This window comes from Drosophila obscura, unplaced genomic scaffold (assembly GCF_018151105.1).
Source record: "Drosophila obscura isolate BZ-5 IFL unplaced genomic scaffold, ASM1815110v1 contig_179, whole genome shotgun sequence".
NCBI lineage: Eukaryota > Metazoa > Arthropoda > Insecta > Diptera > Drosophilidae > Drosophila > Drosophila obscura.
This window is the reverse complement of record NW_024542766.1, coordinates 5,484,496-5,503,732: the sequence shown is the minus strand read 5'-3', so window position 1 is coordinate 5,503,732 and position 19,237 is coordinate 5,484,496. Positions and strand designations below refer to the sequence as shown.

General features: G+C 42.5%; 3 protein-coding genes across 9 annotated transcripts in view; 2 read left to right on the top strand and 1 right to left on the bottom strand.

Moving 5' to 3' along the window:
* Nucleotides 1–19,237, top strand: part of LOC111082860 (hormone receptor 4) — a 58,445-nt gene that overhangs the window by 25,801 nt on the left and 13,407 nt on the right. The window lies entirely within an intron of this gene.
* LOC111082861 lies at nucleotides 15,548–17,182 on the top strand. Its single transcript, XM_022379090.2, has one exon. It carries the CDS (start codon nucleotides 16,369–16,371, stop codon nucleotides 17,143–17,145), a length of 777 nt encoding a protein of 258 aa, XP_022234782.1. The 5' UTR covers nucleotides 15,548–16,368; the 3' UTR covers nucleotides 17,146–17,182.
* On the bottom strand, nucleotides 17,499–18,389 carry LOC111082862 (ficolin-1-like). 2 transcript variants are annotated; one of them, XM_022379091.2, is made up of 3 exons: nucleotides 18,295–18,389; nucleotides 17,679–18,238; nucleotides 17,499–17,625 (listed from the first exon to the last, which is right to left on the bottom strand). In XM_022379091.2, exons 1-3 carry the CDS (start codon nucleotides 18,370–18,372, stop codon nucleotides 17,499–17,501), a joined length of 765 nt encoding a protein of 254 aa, XP_022234783.2. In that variant the 5' UTR covers nucleotides 18,373–18,389. The 2 variants fall into 2 exon arrangements, with proteins under 2 accessions (XP_022234783.2, XP_022234784.2); XM_022379092.2 differs by having other exon boundaries at nucleotides 18,298–18,389.

The following is a 19,237-nucleotide window of genomic DNA, read 5'->3' as shown; positions in this document are numbered from 1 at the left end:
TCAGACTCAGTTTCACATTTTCCTCAGTTTTCTTGGGTGCTTGGTGCGTTTTTTTTATGGCTCCTACAAATTACTTGCGCGATGATGCTGCCACAGAGACAATGACCACTTGACCTTAGTTTCCGTAATATATGTGTGTGTGTGTGTGGGTGTGAATATGCCCCCGAGTCTCGTCCGTGCCCCACCACGCCCTTATGCCTTCTGGTTGGCCTTTGTTTTCTGGGGCTCTCACATTTTTGTCCGCCTGTTTTTCTCTCTCATTACGTTAATTGAGTCGATGGCGAACGATGGGCGTTGGGGCATTGGGGCGATGGCTTTTGTTTAATAACGAGCGAAAAAGCCCTACAGTTTTCGGTCAAACCTCGGGTTTCTTTTACTTTTGCGGATAGTTGTCCGGTTGGGCGCTGGTCTGGTGGTTGGGTGATGGGTGGTAGACCCAATTAACTCGATGTTTACTTGGCACTTTTTTCCTCTGCTCTGACCCATTAACATCATGGCTTAAAGAGCGGTTTTGGCTAACAGCGACTTGGTGGTTTTTTTTGTGTGGCAGGGGATTCTGCGGATATTGTGTTACATTTGTGTTTAATTATAGTTTCAATTTAAAGTTTTGCTTAGCCCTGGGAATGATTAAAAGTTTAAAATGATGGATCCGCAAATTTATCACAGGCCTGGGCCCCCCATTTTATCCTTTCTCTGTTTTGTTTTTGATGATTTTCGATTATTCAAAATTTTCTTCCATCAGTCAACATTTTTCCTGAAAAGAAAAAAGAATTTCTGATTTGTGGTGCAATGTATTAATGTATAGGAGAAATTCTCTAATTTAATTATAAATATTTTTTGTATACCTTGGAAATTTTTCAAATTTAATTATATATTTTTGTTGACTGACTGTACATAAAATGGAAAAATATTTGTTGTGCTTTTTATGGTGGCCCATGTCTGTCTGCCAGCATTTTTTATGTAAGATACACATCTATGTTGAGCTTTTCGTTTAGGTTTTCCACTCACGTAGTTATTTTAGTTATTTTTTGTAGAAATCGCCTGTGCCTGTTCGTGATTAATAAATATAATTAATAATGTCATATAATAAACACAAACTTTCTTGGGCCTTCACTTTTTAAAGCTTTGTTTTGTAATGGGAAATTTTAAAATTTTGAGTAAGAGAAGTTTTCTAAAAAGTAAAAGCTGGTTGCAAATACAAAACGAAAAGGGTTTGCACCACGTTGACTGCAATTTCATGTGAATTATGACAGCCACTGGAACCCTTGTATTTTTCAGACCTTTAAAGGTTACGAAGGGAATTCAAGAATCGACTAGCGGGAACTTCTTTTTATGTACCTCTCCCACTCTTTTATTTTTCTGTCTGCCCTGCCTTGTAAAACAGAAACAGAAAAACTATTAAGCTGCGCCTTCTTTTTGTTTCCTCTGTGCTGCTGCTTCTCTTCTTAGTTTTCGTACGAATTCGAGTTGGTCTTGGACTTGGACTACTCCTACGTCTCGCTGTCTCTCCCACTTAATGCCAAAACTTTCGCCTTGATTTCCGCTCAAATCCGAAAACTATTTCAATCCCATGAAAATGGAGCTGCGAGCTTCGAGCTCTGTCTGCTGTCTGCTCTTGCGGAAATTTGTCGCTGCTGCGCCCGACAGTTGTCATGTGAATAATAACACTAAGAAAATAATTACGGGAGGCGAGTGCAAGAAAAAGAAAGCAGAGCTAAAGAAAGAAATGATGATGATGGTGTGGCGGTGGCGGTGATGGGTGGGCCCCCCAGCATACAACAAATAAACTCTAATTAAATTTTTCATTATTTTCACATGTAATGTAAACAAATCCCATGTCTGCTCTTCCGATAAGAAGGAGAGTCCCGGAGAACAGCAGATTGTGTGTGTCTCCCTGTTGGTAATCCTACTCTGTCTGTCTGTCTGAGGGCGGTGGAGGGGGAGGGTAAAGTGTGCCACTTGCTGTGGACAAAAGCTTGGAGCTGTTACGTGTACTACTGGTGGGAGGGGGTATATTATTTTTAAATTGAAATTTGCTAAATGTAAAAAGAAACATACAAGGAGATATGATGTTGATTTTGATATTCACCTAAAGTTTCAATTAAATATTTCTCTCATTCGTATTCTCTTTTCCACGTAGAGGGTACACCGTAACTTCTAAAAGTAATAAATGAAACTCTCCCAAAATACCCCATAGAAGGGGTATCCCATAGTCCATACTCGCAACGCGGAATCATTCTTGCACGACGTTCCTTTTGGTCACTGCTCCTACCACTGCAAACTATATTCGGCCCCTAACTAAAAATAAAAGAAAGCATAAAAGCAACAACAACAAAAGCTTAAACCAACAAACTACGTCTCTATTTATTTGCTTATCTTTTCTTGTACAATTTTCATGTTTCGCTGATAAGAAACACCGAACACCGCTGACAGCAGCAGGCGACATTACTAATACTAATGCTAAGGTTCAAACTAGCGGTGCTTCTTCCTCTCTCTGTCTCTGTCTGTGTCACTGTTTTGTCTGCTTCTACACCGCCCTTTACCCACACTCTCCAAATTAGTTTCTAATGTGCCTTAAGCAAACGGTTCTTTCTTTCAATTGTTTTTGTGCGTTTGGATTTGTTTTTCTCTGTGCTGCTCAAATATTTGTTGTTGGAATTCTTGATTCTCATTCAGTTTATGGCCCGGCGACGCTGTAAAAGCTGAAGGTGGAGGTGAAGGCGAAAGAATATGGAATGAGTGGGGGCCGCTTGGTGGGTGGTGTGCCAAAATGCAATTAAAGAGAAGAGAAGCTTGAAGAAGAGAGCAATCTGCAGAGTTTACTTAACAGAACTAATTGCTTGATCTACTGCAGTGGAGGGAATGCAGCTGCTCCTCTATTACTACATCTCAAAGTGCGTCAATAGAAGGTGCGGCGCATTCCCAACGAGCACCTCACATGCAAGATCTGCTGTAACGCAAGCTTACCTGTATTTGCTTGCATAAATAAACCTTGCTCAGAAGCATTCTCTGATTGTTATGCTGTGCTGTTATTTCAGCTGTCTGTTCTTTGCTCTCTGGCTGTAAATGTAAATGGCAAGAGAATGCTCTTCTGTTTTTTGCTACTAATGTAAAGGCATCTGTGAGCATAGACCCTTAACAGAGTTCTTGAGCGATTTGCTGCAACATAATCTTCCAACAGAGCTGTTAACATTGCTCTGGTTGTTTTATATCAGCTGCGAGGTGGTCTCTCTTCTGCTGCTTATGCTGCTATTACAACTCTCTTGCGATCTGGCGCTCTCTTTTACACTCTTTACACTCTCGAACAGTTTCGATGTTTTCGTTGTTTTACCTGTTTTACTATGGCTTATCTCTATAGATGGACGGTTTTTGAGGAACTGCCTAAACAATTTCTTTGCCATATTTGTAGCAATTTGTTTTGCTTGAACGATTGCACCTTCCCCCCCACCTCCGCTGCTTTATCCCCTTCTCTTTTCACAGTTGTCAAAGTAAATTGTGTACAGGAAAATACCTGGAAAATGTAACCTGCTTGCGGAAAAAGTCAAATTGTGAAATATTTGGTACGAAAAATACTTTGAAACCGCTTTCTAATGGTAGTTTCAAAGTCTCAGCACAGTAAATTAATTAAAATACTTGGGCATTTAGTGGATTGTCGGATTGTTGGATTGTCGGGGGCTCTGAGATCATTGCTCAGGCATTTCCATTGTCCCTGAGGCGACTGTAATTTATTCAAATTAAAACGGAATTTTGTCTTCCATTAAAGACAGACAAACACTCGCTTCACGCAATATTGTGTGTGATTGGGAGACTTTTTACCCTGTAACACTGGCCTCTTGCGATATTAGATCACGCCTCTCGCAATACTTTGCGACCTCCCTCCCACACACCCCTCTCGCAATGTTGCAGACACTCGCCACCAGCTAAAATTGTTACTAACACTCGCCTCTCGCCATATTAACCCTGGGGTCTGCTTGGGGCAGCAGGAAATTTAATTAATTTAAAGTCCATTTTGCGGTTTGCTTTTGTTTAGAGCCGCTTGATTTTTATTTCATTTGGGATTTGCGCCACAATTTATTTTTCACACTCTTTTAATTTCGTTTTGCATTTGTTTTTCGCAGCATGTAATTTTCGTTTCTCGTTTTTCTTTCTTTTGGGTATTTCCATCACCGGTTTTCTTGCGTAAACAGCATTTGTTTTTCCAGAACGCAGATAAATGGGGGACGGACCAGTGGGTGTCAGTGGGTAGGTTGAATGGTGGGCTAAATTGAATAAAGCTCTAATTATCTCAAATTATCGCGTTGTTTTCAATTTAAATTCCTTAAAATTCGTCTGAAAGTGAAAGAGCCCTTTGGTCATCGGAAAGTGGATTTAAATTAAAAATGGATAACTTTTGTACCACATCTCGGCATCATCCGCCTTGTTTAGTACTCGATTTACTGTCTGTTGGGTGTGTCCGTCTGCCCAAATCTTTTACGTCGAATGTTTGGCCTTCGGTGGGAACTTGTTTATAGGCGGCTTTTCCGTTCAGAGATCACTCTGAACTTGTGGGTTCCGCCCCTCAATCTCTCAATCTGTTTTGGATATACATGAAATGAGGCACTTTGTCTATTGCTTTTTGGCCATTTCGATGCGATGAGGCTAAGCAGATTATTTTTTGGCTATCTATAAACACAAAATTTGTGGTTTCTTTGGGTTATGTAGGTACATTTTGTGGCTGTTTCACACATGCTTTCCCCTTGAGTAAATCCCTAAAACTTCAAGAAAATGTGCAAATATTATGACTTTATTTATTTGCTGATTTAATATCATTTAACGCCTACAAATAGCCATTTAGCCTGCTTTTTATCACATGGTCACATGGCTTCCCCTTTGTGCATAAAATCGTCTACGATCCACTTGACTCATCAGAAAAAACAGATTCAGATTCAGAATTATATAAAGCAAATCCCCTCCGATTGTCTGTTGTTTACTCTTTTTCTTTTATTCTTTTTTACGATGGATTTCAAAAGCAATTTTTACACTTAGTAGCCAGTGCAAATTTTCACAAGCCGTTAATTATTCGGACGAGTACGAGTCAGAGTACGATTATTTTTGTAGCATTTGCAAAATGTTTTTGTGTGCAAAATGAACTTGCGATATTCCATTCCAAAAATAAACGAACCGAAAAACCATCCATAAACATACAAAAATCCGTAAATATATAGGAATTTAAGCACACGAGTTTTGAGTTTTTGTTTATAGGAATTTTTGGATATTTTGGATATTTATTTGCCAAGTGGATAGCATGGCCGCACCCTAATCTTTACAGTCTTTTTTCCGAGACGATTCTGATTCTGATTCCTTTTTCTATTTTTATTGCGTGGCCAGCCAGCCAGCCAGCTGGCCAGCTGGCCAGCTGTGTTTTTCGTATAATATAAAATACAGATACAGATACACACAGAAAGCATCTAGCAGATAGAATATATGATTCAGTCTCCCCTGCTGCTGTTGCTGATGGCTGACTAATTTATGCATGGGCGACAACAATGGCACCAGCAAAGTCCAATTACTGTCATGATTATGTCACATGAGTGTTGTTCTATAATTTTATATCGCCCACAGTCCGTTGTCTGCATTCGGTTTTCACACCAATTATTTCCACAGACTGCACTTCCCACACCCACTCCCCTTTGAAAACCAATCGAATGGCATTTAATTTGAGTTTTAGATTAAATTTCTAACCATTAAATATGCTTTATATATCAGTGAACAAAGCCCACGAACCACTGGAACCCATCCTTTTTGAGTACCTTTCAAGGCTTAGGCTTACAAATCCCATCATCCAGTGCATGCGGAAGTTCCATACAAAAAGATGAGGAAACTGAAAAGAAGAGAAAAAGAGTGAAAAAAAAAAACTAGGGGAAATCTCGAGCAAAAGGTTAAAGGACTTTATTATGTCGCGAACTGTAGCGGGTGGGTGGGTGTGTGCCTTCTAGTCGTTGGTTGCGCCTCCTCTGTTGTAGCTAGTGGCCTTAAAAGGCAACTGCCTGGAAGCTGAATGAAAGCTGAAGTGGTGGCCAAAAGGAGCGACGACTATGCGCCAGGAGAGAGACAGTCGGGCGACTGGGACCGTCGCTGGATGTGTGCTTAATTTGGCCCGCTGCCTGCTGCAATGTTGGTGAACTTTTAAACCGTTTAAATGTAGGCTTAGATGGGGCTGAAAGACTTGAAAGATTGTGAATGGCAAGAAAGGAGTGGAGTGGGTGGTTATGTGAGTATAACAGTTTGTATGACAGTATACCAGAATAGTGTATAACAATTTATCAGGCTATGAAGCAAAACTGAACAATCATATCTTCTTTTTAATTGCTCTAATGACCAATTAATAGTTTTTATCATTTTTATAACATACTAAATAAACTTGTACCAGCTGACATGCTATCTACACTCGTCTATAACAGTTAGAAATGACACCACCAGCCTCATATAACACAATATTCGTAAAGCAGTCAATGTCAGGCCAATTATCCCAGAGATAAGGTGCACGACACTGTCTATAAATGCTTGTAAACCAGAAGAAAACCCCACTATAGGATTCTAAAGAGTTCTACGAATGAAATGGGAAAGCACGTTCTCTGAAAATATCTTTAAGTAGAAGGGAAATCTCTCTGAAAAGATGTTCTAACAGAAATGTCTATAGATCTCTTTGCACAAAAGGGAGAACTCTTTAAAGGAAAGAGAAATCTCCGAAGAGAACAGAAACCACTTAATAGTGCTTCTACCTTTTGTTTTGCATCAATCCTAAAGCATTCTCTTGCCACCTACATGCCATACACGATAATGGGGAACAACCGTTTCATAACAGTTTCAATTTGTGGGTCATACGCCTAGGCAGGCAATCCAAAAAGTAGTACGAGTACTACCCACATTCCAGACTGCGAATTTCCATACGAATTTGTGTGATTATCGCAGAACAGAACCAGACCAGACCTCAGCCATCAATGGCAGCAAACTGAAGAGAGCTGAAAAGAGAGACGATAGTGGGGGACATTCGACATTCTATTCCATGCAAATATTTAACTAAAAGATATGTGTGTGTGTGTGTGTCTGTCTGTCTGTGGGGGGCCTGTGGCAATGGCCCGCAAATTAAGTTAACGATTTTCATGGCAAACCCGAATGCTAATTGGAAAATGAACAGAGAGGCAGATAACCAGAGAAGCAGAGAACCAGAGAACCGAAAACAGAGACCAGAAGAAGAGAGTGTCAGCTGTCGCCCTGGTTTCCTCTGTGTGTGTGCCCCCCCCCGATAATGCACACCTGCCTCGGGGCTCAGTGTAAAAATGATAAATAGAGAGAAACCAGAACTGAAGACTGCAGAGAACACCCTCAAAGCAGAACCGGCAAACAAATAAAGCGCACTTCCTTTTTCCGCTCACAATATACATACCTACATCTCCGCCTTCCCTCCTTTCCCTCTTTTACCCGCTTTTCCTGTACTGTTCTACTCTCTGATGCATTCCAAAAATAGTTTCCCCGTTTTGGCATTTTCAAATAAATCACATTTTAATGTGCGCCACACATCTTTCACTCCCCAAGATTCCCATTCTCTCTCTCGGTCTCTGACGTTGATGCCAGCAGCAGCAGCAGCAACATTCTCGTTTTACCTTCAACATGTGCCACATGCCACATGGAAGAGCGATCCGAGAGAGAGGAGGGAGAAGGGATTGGGAAGCGGCACTGGTCTGTGGTTTTGGGAATTGTGTGACGGTTATGTAAAATGCATCCCATACTCGTATGCGGGAGAATAGTTTGGGGCTGAAGTATTCGCTCGCTGAATTATGTGTGTGTGTGTGTGTGTGTGTGTGTGTGTGTGGAGGACTTCCACTTTTGCTATTTGTATGCCTATGCCTTGCTCTTTTTATTCCCCTGGAAAATGTTTGAAGGACATACCAAAAATGGATTATCCTCGGAATGGAGGTAGAGTGTTTAGGCATTCAGGGAGGCCTGGGGAATGCACTCTAAATCTCAAGTTTCATTAAAGGGTGTGATCTCTCGTGAAATCAGGCATCTTTCCACACCTTTTGTAGAGGAAAACTCGGGGTTTTTTATCACTTAAGTGATGGGAGTGTAAATATAAAAAATCTCACACAAGAAATAGATTTCATTAAGTGCATTTCCTGTAAAAGAACATTCACAAGTTCATTCTGTTTGTTTTATTCGAAATGGTGTCCTTTTACTTACGGGAAACTTGTACATGGAAGCACTAATATTTTTTTTCTTCGATGTATAAACCCCCGAATGGAAAAGGGGCATCAGACAGATCTCTACTGTACTTCTAGTTCTGTTTCAATTGTGGCAAGAGCATGCCCTCTGCCACATGCCACATGGTACGAGTAGTAAAGTGGTCCCCAAAACATTTCATTTATACAAATTTCCTTAGGGTCTGTGCATGTGTGTGTTTTCTGTGGAGGGACACATGCAAATGAGACCCAAAACCGAGAGAGAACTGAATGCCGAAAGCACTATCAGCCATCCAGCGAGCGCCAGCGTCCCTCTTCAACATTCCAAAACAATTAAGAATAAAAAGGTCAGGGCCAGGGAATGTGGAATGTGTTTGGAGTTCAACGTCAAACGACAGCTGATTCATCAGTGAATTATATACGAGTATATACTGTAGCATACACACGTATTGTTGTTCCACTTGGATGGATTGTGCGTAGAGATAGGCCCTGGCATTATCTCTCCCCTGGGGATACGTCACTCATTAGTCGTACGCTGGATTCAGGCAGGCGTGAAATGCGTTTGATAAATGCTTGGCACGTGTGTGTGTGTTTTTAGGAGAGGAAAAGCCTATTCCATTTACTTACAGTTATCCAAGTGGCAGAACCTTATAATTTTCCAAAGTGAAGAGCCGCACTTGAGTTTGAGTTTTGGAGTTCTATTCGAATTTGGCCCCAACATTATGTTTGTTTTTTGTGGCTTGTCATCAAGCAAATCTTGGGAGAGCCACTTCACACGACAACGCCTCCAGACAGCCCCATTTTGCCCCTCTGTCTGTGTGTCTGATTGCCTTTTTTGCCCATGCTCCATGCCCATAATTACCTGACATGTTTGCCTAATTGCAACAGCCACAGGAAGCGGCACACACACACAGCAGAGACACAGAACTGCATTATTCCCGTAGCTCATAAACATAATTATGCAAGAGACTTGCATACCATATAGTTTTTCCCCATCCGAAAGCCGTTCTAAAACGATTTTCATATCCGCTTTTCCGCCCTCCCGCGAAGAGAGGAGAAGAGAGCTCGCTGCATTTTTTGGCAAAGAGCTGCCGGTGCCCCCCACAAGGGTTACTTCCATGGAAACAGAGGGGCAACTAGGCAACAGTTGCCACTCCTCCGTTGTGGCAGTGTCAATCCATCAACAACAGAAAGCGGAGGAGTCACTGACCCCCGTGTAGAGGGTGACCACAGCTACAGCGACAGTGGTGCTGGCACTGGCACTGGCACCCTGGTTCCAGGGTGCACCCAGGTGTTCTCTTCCATCGAATGAATGAATATGAACGGAACTCAGTGAGGCACAAAGTTTATGCTTGCAGCAAAACAAATTGCTGTGCAAGTAGAAGAAGGGTTGACCAGGGTTCGGGCTTACCTGGTGGCCACAAAATGGGGGTTGCAACATGCTGAATTCCACGCGAGCTTATCAACCTGTATTTCATCTACAGGTAAAATACCTTACCCTCCACCAAGAATGGCTCAATGGCAACTGCCACTAACAACGAAACGATCCAAGTGAAAAATGTTTCCAGGAGAGTTTCATCAGAGATTGCACTTTTCTGAAATTGATTCATAGAACTATTGCAATTTACTTCGTAAGAGACACTGATTAAAGAGTAAAGATGTTATTCAAAGAAAAGAATACAAAGGAAAATAATAAAAAAGAAGATTAAATATTTGAAGAATAATTTTCTGGATTCCAAGCACAATTTACAATAAATAATCCACATAGAAACCTTTGCAAGCAGAGATGAACTATTTTCAGAATAATAATATATTTTCAATGAAGATAACAGCTGACAGATCAATGCAATAATAGTATACAACTTATTTCAATAAACTCTCCTTAAAGATTAAACATTTAATCAACCAAATAATTTCAAGAACACTCAACTGTTGCTGTTTAACTGTGTGTAACGCAGAAAAGGAAACGTAATGAAATTAATTACAAAAGTAGAGTCGCGTCCACAGAAGCGACTCACACGTTCCTTCTTGTTTTTAATTAGAAATCAGAGCATGTGCAATTCTACGAGGTCTGAGATAGTTTATAGAGCCCATATGCACTTGAGTGTCTCCTCTATCTGTACGATCAATGTTCAGAGCGACCTCCAGAGCTGCGATTGCCATAGTTTGTGTCCCACATTCGTGCTCATGGAGAGATACATACATACGTACAGAGATTGACCCAATGGCTTATCAAAGTTGATTCATTCAGTCACTCAATTGCTGAAATCGCTTGATATATCCGCTCTACTATTTTGGATTCTATCCAAACCATGCATACGGTTTTCTGTATATGTGTTTTTGTGGCTGAAATTAAGGTAGTCGGACAGCCGGAACGAAATGTTTTTATATATCCATCAAAATATTCAGGGTCATTTATGTATTATACTCCCATCAGAGGTCTTGTTGTCCCTTTCTCTATTGTGGTCTCTGGATGATTGATGACATCTTTCAATCACAGGAACTCAAATAATCATAGAATAATTGTGTTGTTGTGTTGCTGTGTTGCTGTGCAAACAAAAACAGCTCGCTGGACAAATTATTGCATATTTATTTATAAAACTGAAACGAGCAATTGGCAAACCTTCTGCTGACTTTGACAGAACTACAGCGATCATATTTGTATACATATATACATATACACACTGATATATAGTATATATCGCTGTAGAATGAACAAATGAGAGATAACCCACCCAGAGGTTCGATTCAGCTGTGGAACTCGATTTCTGTTGACTTTGTGCATTTTGTGTGTGTGCTTAGTGTTTATTTTTATTGTAATAGAACTCGTTTGTTATTTATTTATTGAAATTCCAGTCGCGACTTTTGGCGTTATGGCAATATCCATTGAGTCAGACGCTTTCGCTTACGCAATGACTCGATCGTCTAGTCAAAGGCAAAGATGATGATGATATACGATGCGCGGGATTATAAGCGAGGGTTTTTAGAGAATATTTACTAGATTATATGACAAGAACGATGGAGTAGTTTCCTATGGGGTTGCTCATTGTAGTTTGTTTTTTGATGAAGCCCTTGCGAGCAGAATAATATATCCCCAAAGCCAATATTTGTGTGTTTCCTACTACTATTTTTTCAGCCTCTACTAGAATTACTGATAGAATTAATTCTATATTTTTTTCTTCTATATTTTTATGTATTTCTAAGGTATTTTTCTGTTGAAGTTAACCATTTTTTTCTGGGATATATCCTAGAAAGGAATTCCACGATTTTTATTACTTTAACTCTCAAGATCTTCCCAATCAACCCTCGTTTCATAAGCGAGCATTGAGACACGACACTCCTCTCGCCTTAACGCTGCTGGGGGATGATGTCAGCAATTAGGCTTGATTAACGCCCCAGTCCGCAGTCCCCAGCAGCAACCACAGCCACAGAGCTTAAGGCAATTAATTCCAATTGCCAAATGCCCCATTGAGAATTATGTAAAGACGCACTTTACCTCGCTGCTTTTTCTATCTTTCTCTCACTCCTGGGCAACGTACTCCCTACCTCCTCCTGCCTCATGAGTCAGCAATTGGCGACATAGTTTTTCCTTTTTGCCTTTGGGCGAATGGCGAAAATGTTAAGGTGCTACGAACTCCCACTGACCGAGTGGCCCCAAGAGAGATAGAGACAGAGAGAGAGTGAGAGATCTCGTCGTTTATCTGCCGTCTGCCGCATGCCACAAATTGTTTCCCTGTTGAAAAGTTAATTGTGCAGCAGTTTTCATTTCACTTGGCCCATTGCCCACAAAACAAAGAGCAGCAGAAGCAGAAGAAGCAGCAGCATCAGCAGAAGGCAATGCAGATACCACTTGGGTGTTTTCTTATTTAATTTAAATACAAAATTCAATTTCGATTTTGATTCTCAATTTACGTTTTTCTGCGTCACGTATGCGTATGCACTTTGAATCATTTGCCGCTCTGTGGGTCATGTGGGGCGTGTGTGGCGGCGTCTTATGTTCAATTTCAATTAGGTTATATAGTATATTACGGAACAGTTACCCACATAAGAGCTCTCCCCCTGATAACTAAACGGAATTGCAATTGGAATATTCGTTACCTCAAAGCCAAAGGCCCCCAGGGCAATCGCCAGAGAAACACGCGCCTTTTATCGTATGTTTTTTTTTTTGTGGATTGCGTGGAAGCGCAGATAGAATTACTTAACAATGCGAGAGAACTGGTGGACACTGGGGGACACTCGCTAATTTTCATAACAAAATTTCAGCCGCAATCACACTTTAATTTCAATTTAATTTTCAAGATTTTTGCACGCATTCTGAAACGTCTCCGCCCACCACCCATAATAATCTGTGTATTGTTTTTGCGTGGGCCAGCAAGACTCAAGTGCAATTTTCAAGCAGTGCAGGCGAGATTCTCCACAGAGAGACAGCAAAAGAGAGAGAAATTCGCTGGAAAGAAAGCCATAAAAGGTCGCCAGAGTAGAGCTTGAGTGTGCGATATTCGATATACGGCGAGTACGAGTACGAATACGAATACGAGTGTCTGCCATGTGCCATTTATCATCAAAGCCCCGTCATTCATGGGACGACTATATTCTCGACTATATGCTCGTATACTCGTAGAGACAATTTGCAAACAGCGAATCAGAGAAAAATGGGGAGGAATGTGCCGTATGTAGAGAAGGAGAAAGAGTTGAGTGACGCGAGACGAGAGTTCAGTGACCCACCAACAAGTGAAAGAATCTCTGGCAATAATTTGTACGCGTAATGTAAAACAGAAGAGAGACCCACAGCCCACAGCGCACAGCCACAGCCCATAGCAATACCAATAGCCATCACTTAATGCCACACATTTTTCATAGATGAGATCAGAGGCGACTCCCCATTGGAAATTAGGTGCTGGAATGGGTGGGTGGGTTGGGTAGTGGTGGCACATTAATAATAATTACATGACGGAGCGGCCGCTTGACATCTGTTTGAAGTTTTTATGCTGGCCAGCAGTCCCCGAGCCGAGCACTGCTTCCAGGGATCGTTCTGGTCGCGCCACTGAAATGCTGATGGAGTTATTACAATGGTTCTATAAATAGAGAAAAGATCACATCCAGAACCCAGAACGGAGGCCAGATCAGATCGGAGGCACGCAACCAGCAGCAGCAGCAGCAACAGCAGCAGCAGCAGCAACAGCCGGCGGTGGCGGCAACTTTTGTTTTCATTTGTGGGGGGGTGACCGAATTATTGCGCTGTGGAGTAGATGGGAGATGGGAGAGGATCACTCTTTGTTGTACACAGGCTTTCAGTGGGGGTTTAAGGGTGAGAGAAGTGTTTGGAAGGGGTAGAAATTCGAGAGAATGATTTCCAGGGTATTCTACTGTTCGTTCCCCAAACTATTCCATGCTCTACTTGTTGTTTCTTGAAGCAATTGAAGATTTGTTTGCTTGATTGGTGGGGCGTCCATTGTCCAGGAGAATCCACTTCTTAACCCACTCCTACCCCCACTGGGCGTCTTGTTATTTGCCAATTGACATTTTATGTGCCAGTGCCAGTACTGTGTGTGTTTTCTTGTAAATTGATATTTCCGCTGCTGCTGCTGCTGCCGCTACTTCTGGGTGCAGCAGTGTTTTCCTTTTCCATTTCCCTCGCTGCCAGCCATAAAAATACTTGCAACGCATTTGAGAAGCAATTTAACTAATTTGTTCCACTTTTTATCTCTTTTCATTGCAGGTATGTATCCCCACCCCATCCATAGCCCGCCGTACACTCCATTTAAACCCGTTTCGTGTATCGTATTTCAATCCAACAAAAAAAAGACACTCAAAATACTTTGTATCGTAAGTAAATCAAATTATTTTCGAACAAGCAACGGTCGGTCGTCGCGCTCTTTCTGGCTTTCAAGTGTGGCTTTTATTTTATTTTATTTTCAAGGCAATTAATTAATTTAATTTGTGTTGAGTGGCAACCGAAAAAAAAGAGACAAAGTATTTGTGGCTCATAAAAAAAAAAGACCAACAAGGGGTTAAGTGCCCCCCTTTTGAGAACTTTTCTTCGTGGAAGGAGCATGGAACGTGCTTAATTGGAAGTTCAATGGATTTGAACGGATTCCCCACTCCTCCTGCTTCTCCATTTATTTTTTGAAAGTGCAGCAGCTGCCAGCTGCCACACCATTTGCATGCAGCTTGAAACAAAACAAAAGAGCGACACGACCTTCTTCCGATGTGATTTTGGCAGCAGCAGCAGCAGCAAACGTCATTATTTTTAGTGGAATTATTAGCCAACTGGCGACAATGTCTCGCCGCCTGAGAGCCAGCCGCGCGCCCTAGAGAAAGTCTAGACAAAGGCCAGCCCATCCAGAGCCATAGAGTTAGCCGAGCCCTTGACTGCCATATGGGAGATGGTCTCATGGTCTCTTGGTCTCTTCGTCTCTCACTCCCTGTGGCTAATGTAATTCTTTCAGTCGCGACTGTTCAACGATTACATGCCATGGAAGGCAGATACAATATACCCTCGTATGGCACTCTTGTTACAGATACTCGTATCTAAATGTCACTTCGTTGTCTGGCTTTGAAATTACTCTTTTGGAAATGAATTAGGAGTTCAAATAATTCTTTGGCCAATGCATTCTTAGCTCACTAAATCAAGCAGATGGAAAGATTAATGATTGGGGTGAAAGAACCTTAGAGATGGATCAGTGGTAGTAATTATTGATTTTGGAGTGGAATATTGGCAGTTCTTTGGCTTAGCGCCAGATTATCATAATCTAAGCTTAAGCTGGGAGAAGTCTTGTGAGGTTACGTTACTTAAAGGAAATTTGTCTGCAGATAGAAAAGGATTTGCAAAAGGTCTTTGTTTATCCTTGGGCTGCTGACGTTTCAGATTAAGTAAATAAACTTAGTCAGGGTTTCTACTGATCCTTAGATCATGGCGTACCTGTCTGGGGATAACCTTTGTCTTTTTCTTAGATCGGGGTACTTGTAAGATCTTCAGACTTACAAGTAAACACTTGGTGTTAGCCTAGATCTATGGCGATGTGAAGACTATTTAAAAGATTGACTATCTACAGATCTTGAGATGTTTCTTTGCATGTTTTCTTATATTCAAGAATTCTGTGTTCCTTTTTTTCTACATATTTAGCCAAAAAAAACCCGTTGTCAGCTCGTGAACACCGGTATATATTCATATATCTTAAGATTTCTATCAACTTATAGAATTTGGTATTGATAATCTTTTGTTTTCTATGATGTATCCATAAATCAGTTGCATTCCATAGCATTATTGTTTGCATTTGAGAATTTCTAGACCCAATGCTTGGAAGAGTTTCCAGTGACCCAAAAGATCTGTATAAACCTATAATTTCTGCGATTCCAGACTCCTCTAATGCTTGTTTAAACTTGTGCTGTTTTATATTGATTCGCCCCCTCTCCTCGCCTCTGCTCCAATCTGCGCTGCTTGCACTCTTCGTGTCATCAGTGGAGTGTCCATGGAAATGGAAATTATATTCAGATTCAGGCTTTCAGCACAAAGTGGAACTGCGACGGCACCTTGGGCGAACAGAACAGAACAGCACAGAGAGGCAGCAGAGTGCAAATTGTTCCGAGTATTGATTTAAGGGAGACAGCAATGGCATTCCATTCCCAGCCAAGTATTTATACAATATGCATGGCCAGGTGTCAAAACCAGACGGATGTCCCACAGCCCAAGTCCAAGGAGTAGGAGGAGGCTTCGATTGGATTGTGAATTGTGCTCGGGTTGTGCATTTTATGGAGGTTGCTGGCTGCCTGTTGTCTGCCGCCTGTCATATGGTTAAGGGACCTTATAAAGGCGGTCACAGGTCAGGCAGCAGGCAGCACAGAACACGTGTGTGGATTAGGGGAAATGCCTGAAATTAAAAAGCAATCAAGGAAATACCCAAATGACACTGCCCCATGATCGAAACCCAGCCTTCTGCCACCTACCGCCTACCTGTATTGTGTGTGTGTGTGTGTGTGAAGTGGGTTGGGTGGGTCACAGGTCAAGCGACCTGCAGGCAGGATAATCCGCCCTGCCCTACCTGCTGCTGCATATATAAACCTCAGCGCAAGGAGCATCCATCATCAGTTGCACAGCAAACAGCAAAGCTACAACACATCGAACGAACTACACTCGAAAGCAGAAGCCATGGCCACCTACATTTCCACGCAATTCCTGAGCCTCAACGAGAAGTCGTCGACTTCCACGACGACCTTTACGCTGGATGCAGCGCGCTTTGGCCAGCGTGATCTAAATCTGTTCATCGAGAGCCTGGAGACCATTTCCCGACTGGAGAAGGAGCGGCATGAGCGTCGCCAGCGCAGGCGCCAACAGAAGCTGCAGCAGGCACGCATCGCCGAGCTGGAGGATGAGCGGTGTGTGAGTCCCACGCCCAGTGCGGAGGAGGCCATCGATGAGCCGCTGATGTACATGGAGGCCAAGTGCATACCCTATGCGGTGTCCGAGGCAGTGGCCACGGTGCCAAAGGGCAGCCACACGCCCCCCGACTACTACTCCTGCGACGATGAGGCGTACGGCAGTGCTGCCCATTCGCCAAGGAGCAGTGTGACCTATTGCTCATGCGGCGGACTCTCCAGCATCAATTCGGGATCCTCGGAGTCTGGCATCTATGGCGCCGTCTCCCAATCGCCGCCTCCGCTGCGTCCACGCTCCCAGGTGATCACACAGCCCAAGCATCGATCCACACGCTCCCGCATCATCAGCATGGTCCTCAAGCGGGAGTACATGAAGGCGCCCTCCGCTGAGGATCTCGAGCAGAAGGAGCGCTGCGATCGGCTGCTGAATGAAACCATCAAGCACCAGTACTCCCAGCTGTCCAGCAAATCGCGACGTGGCATTGCCTGCAGCGAGGGTTCCGCCGAGGAGCGTTTCCTGGACAAGGCACTGCGCTACCTCACCTTGTGATTGTGTGATTTCGGTATCAGAAATTCACTTTACTCCTATAGTCCCTTATAGCCGCCATAGCCTTAGCCTTAGCCTTAGATTTTGTTTGTAAAACATTTAAATAATTAAAAATTGAGAAAAGAATTTAAATTTGAAAGGAGATTTTTAGTGGAACTTTGAGAGATGTTCCAAAATTCCAAAAGAGATTTGAAACTGAATTGAGAATGTTTTCCCTGCTTGATACTCACAGAATTGAGGATATTTATGACTTAATGGATCGAAAACAGAATAGAGAACGGAATATTTACAGGAATACAACTGCAAGAATTCGCTGCGCTTAAATATTTATTTTATTTCTTTACATGAGAGCAAGTTTACTTAGGACGAACCAACATTTGCACTGCTTTAAAAGAATAGGCATATCCGCCCCAATGGTACCAATATATCCCCTTATACTTCATGTTTTCCACGTTACCATCCACATACATGCCGAAAGGCTGACTGAAATGAGGAGACTTGAGGCAATCATTAAAAGACAATATATATTGACATACCTAAGGGTACAACTGTCGTGCCACCAGGGACACATTTGTTGCGCAGCACAATTACCATTCACCCTTTGATCGTTGTCCCTGTCGTAGGTGGTGAATTTCTGGTTCTGACTGACTCTCAACGAATCACCCGCATCTCCAGTAAATCTGCCCAACGCGGACATTCGATATTGATCGTTTTCACTTTCGATATGGAACTCATCGTATTTGGCATATCTCGTGTTCCCCACGAAATCCTCCAGGTGTACGTATAGCTCTTGGTTCTGTGACTTTGTAATGGCGTGCAGCTTATCCAATCCTATGAAGAAGTCGCCTGCGATGTCACCAAATCCTCCCTTGTACTCCGCCCAGTTCCGGAAGAAGTTCAACTGTCCGTTTGTTCGGCGAGCGATCACAGTCCAGCCAGGACCCGCGATCTTTGCATCGCAGAAAACTTCAAAGGGTTCCAGGTTCACTACCTGTATGGTATGTATACCGTGATCAATGGGACATCTGCTTGGATCATTAATGTCCAAAATGCTAGTATTCTGACCGTTCGCATTGCCTAGTTCATTTACGACACTCTGAAAAGTTTATTTTTATTTTTTATATTTACACTTAAATACACTCGAAACTTTACCACTGTAAAATCAGCTAATCCTGTGCTTTTTTTGCAAAGGAAAAACACCAACAACCAGTAGAGCCACGTTGACTTCATTTTGTATTAACAGCTGACAGCCGACTATAGAATGCCTCTGAATTGCGGCTCTTTATATATCCATATAATCTTGATTTTTCCTATCAGTCAATTACTTGTCGGTTGATTGCATTGGTTTTCTAAGAACTGTAACCTTTTAAGTATCTCTAGAAGCTGACTTCATCTTATTATGTAGGTCTCATCCCTATCAATCGACAGGGCCTCCCCCCTCCTACAAAACAGGTGGTTTTTATTGCAGCAATTGTTACAAAATATGTCTCGTTAGCTTCTCCTTTTATTCTGACTGTTGATGGCAAAACTCCAATCGGAATTCAATCGATTGCTAGTGTAAATCCCATTGTAAATCTTTCATACCATCAGCACGGTCTTCCTTGTGTTGCCTCACATCATTCACATCTATCCCCATTAATTCTGTCGCCCCCCTACCCAGCCTGCCGTTGTGTCTTTCCGTTTCCCGTACTTGTTGGGCGGCGACGACCCAGTGACATGATTGTCTCCCATCATGTGGGTCCCATCCGTCTGAGAGATAATCTGCCCTGTCGTTCATGTTCCAAGGGATTCCCTGGCCCCCTCTGAGCTCCCCCACGCCTGTTTAGTCCAAGTGTTTTTCCATCTTGTGTTTAAAAATAGATAGACCAAGTGGCGCCTCCTCCTATCCCTAGCCTGTAGCCAAGTCTCTGTCTCTGCTCCTACCCCACAGATGCCTCTGCGCGCCTCTCTAGACCCCCAATGTGGCTGCCTGTTGCTCCTTTGTTTTGGGTTTCAGCACAGGGTGTAGGCAGCCGTCACACAGGGCGTCCCTGCTGCTGCATCCTGTGTATGTGCCATAAAAGCAAAGGGGAAGAAGAGAGCTTTCTCGGCTCTG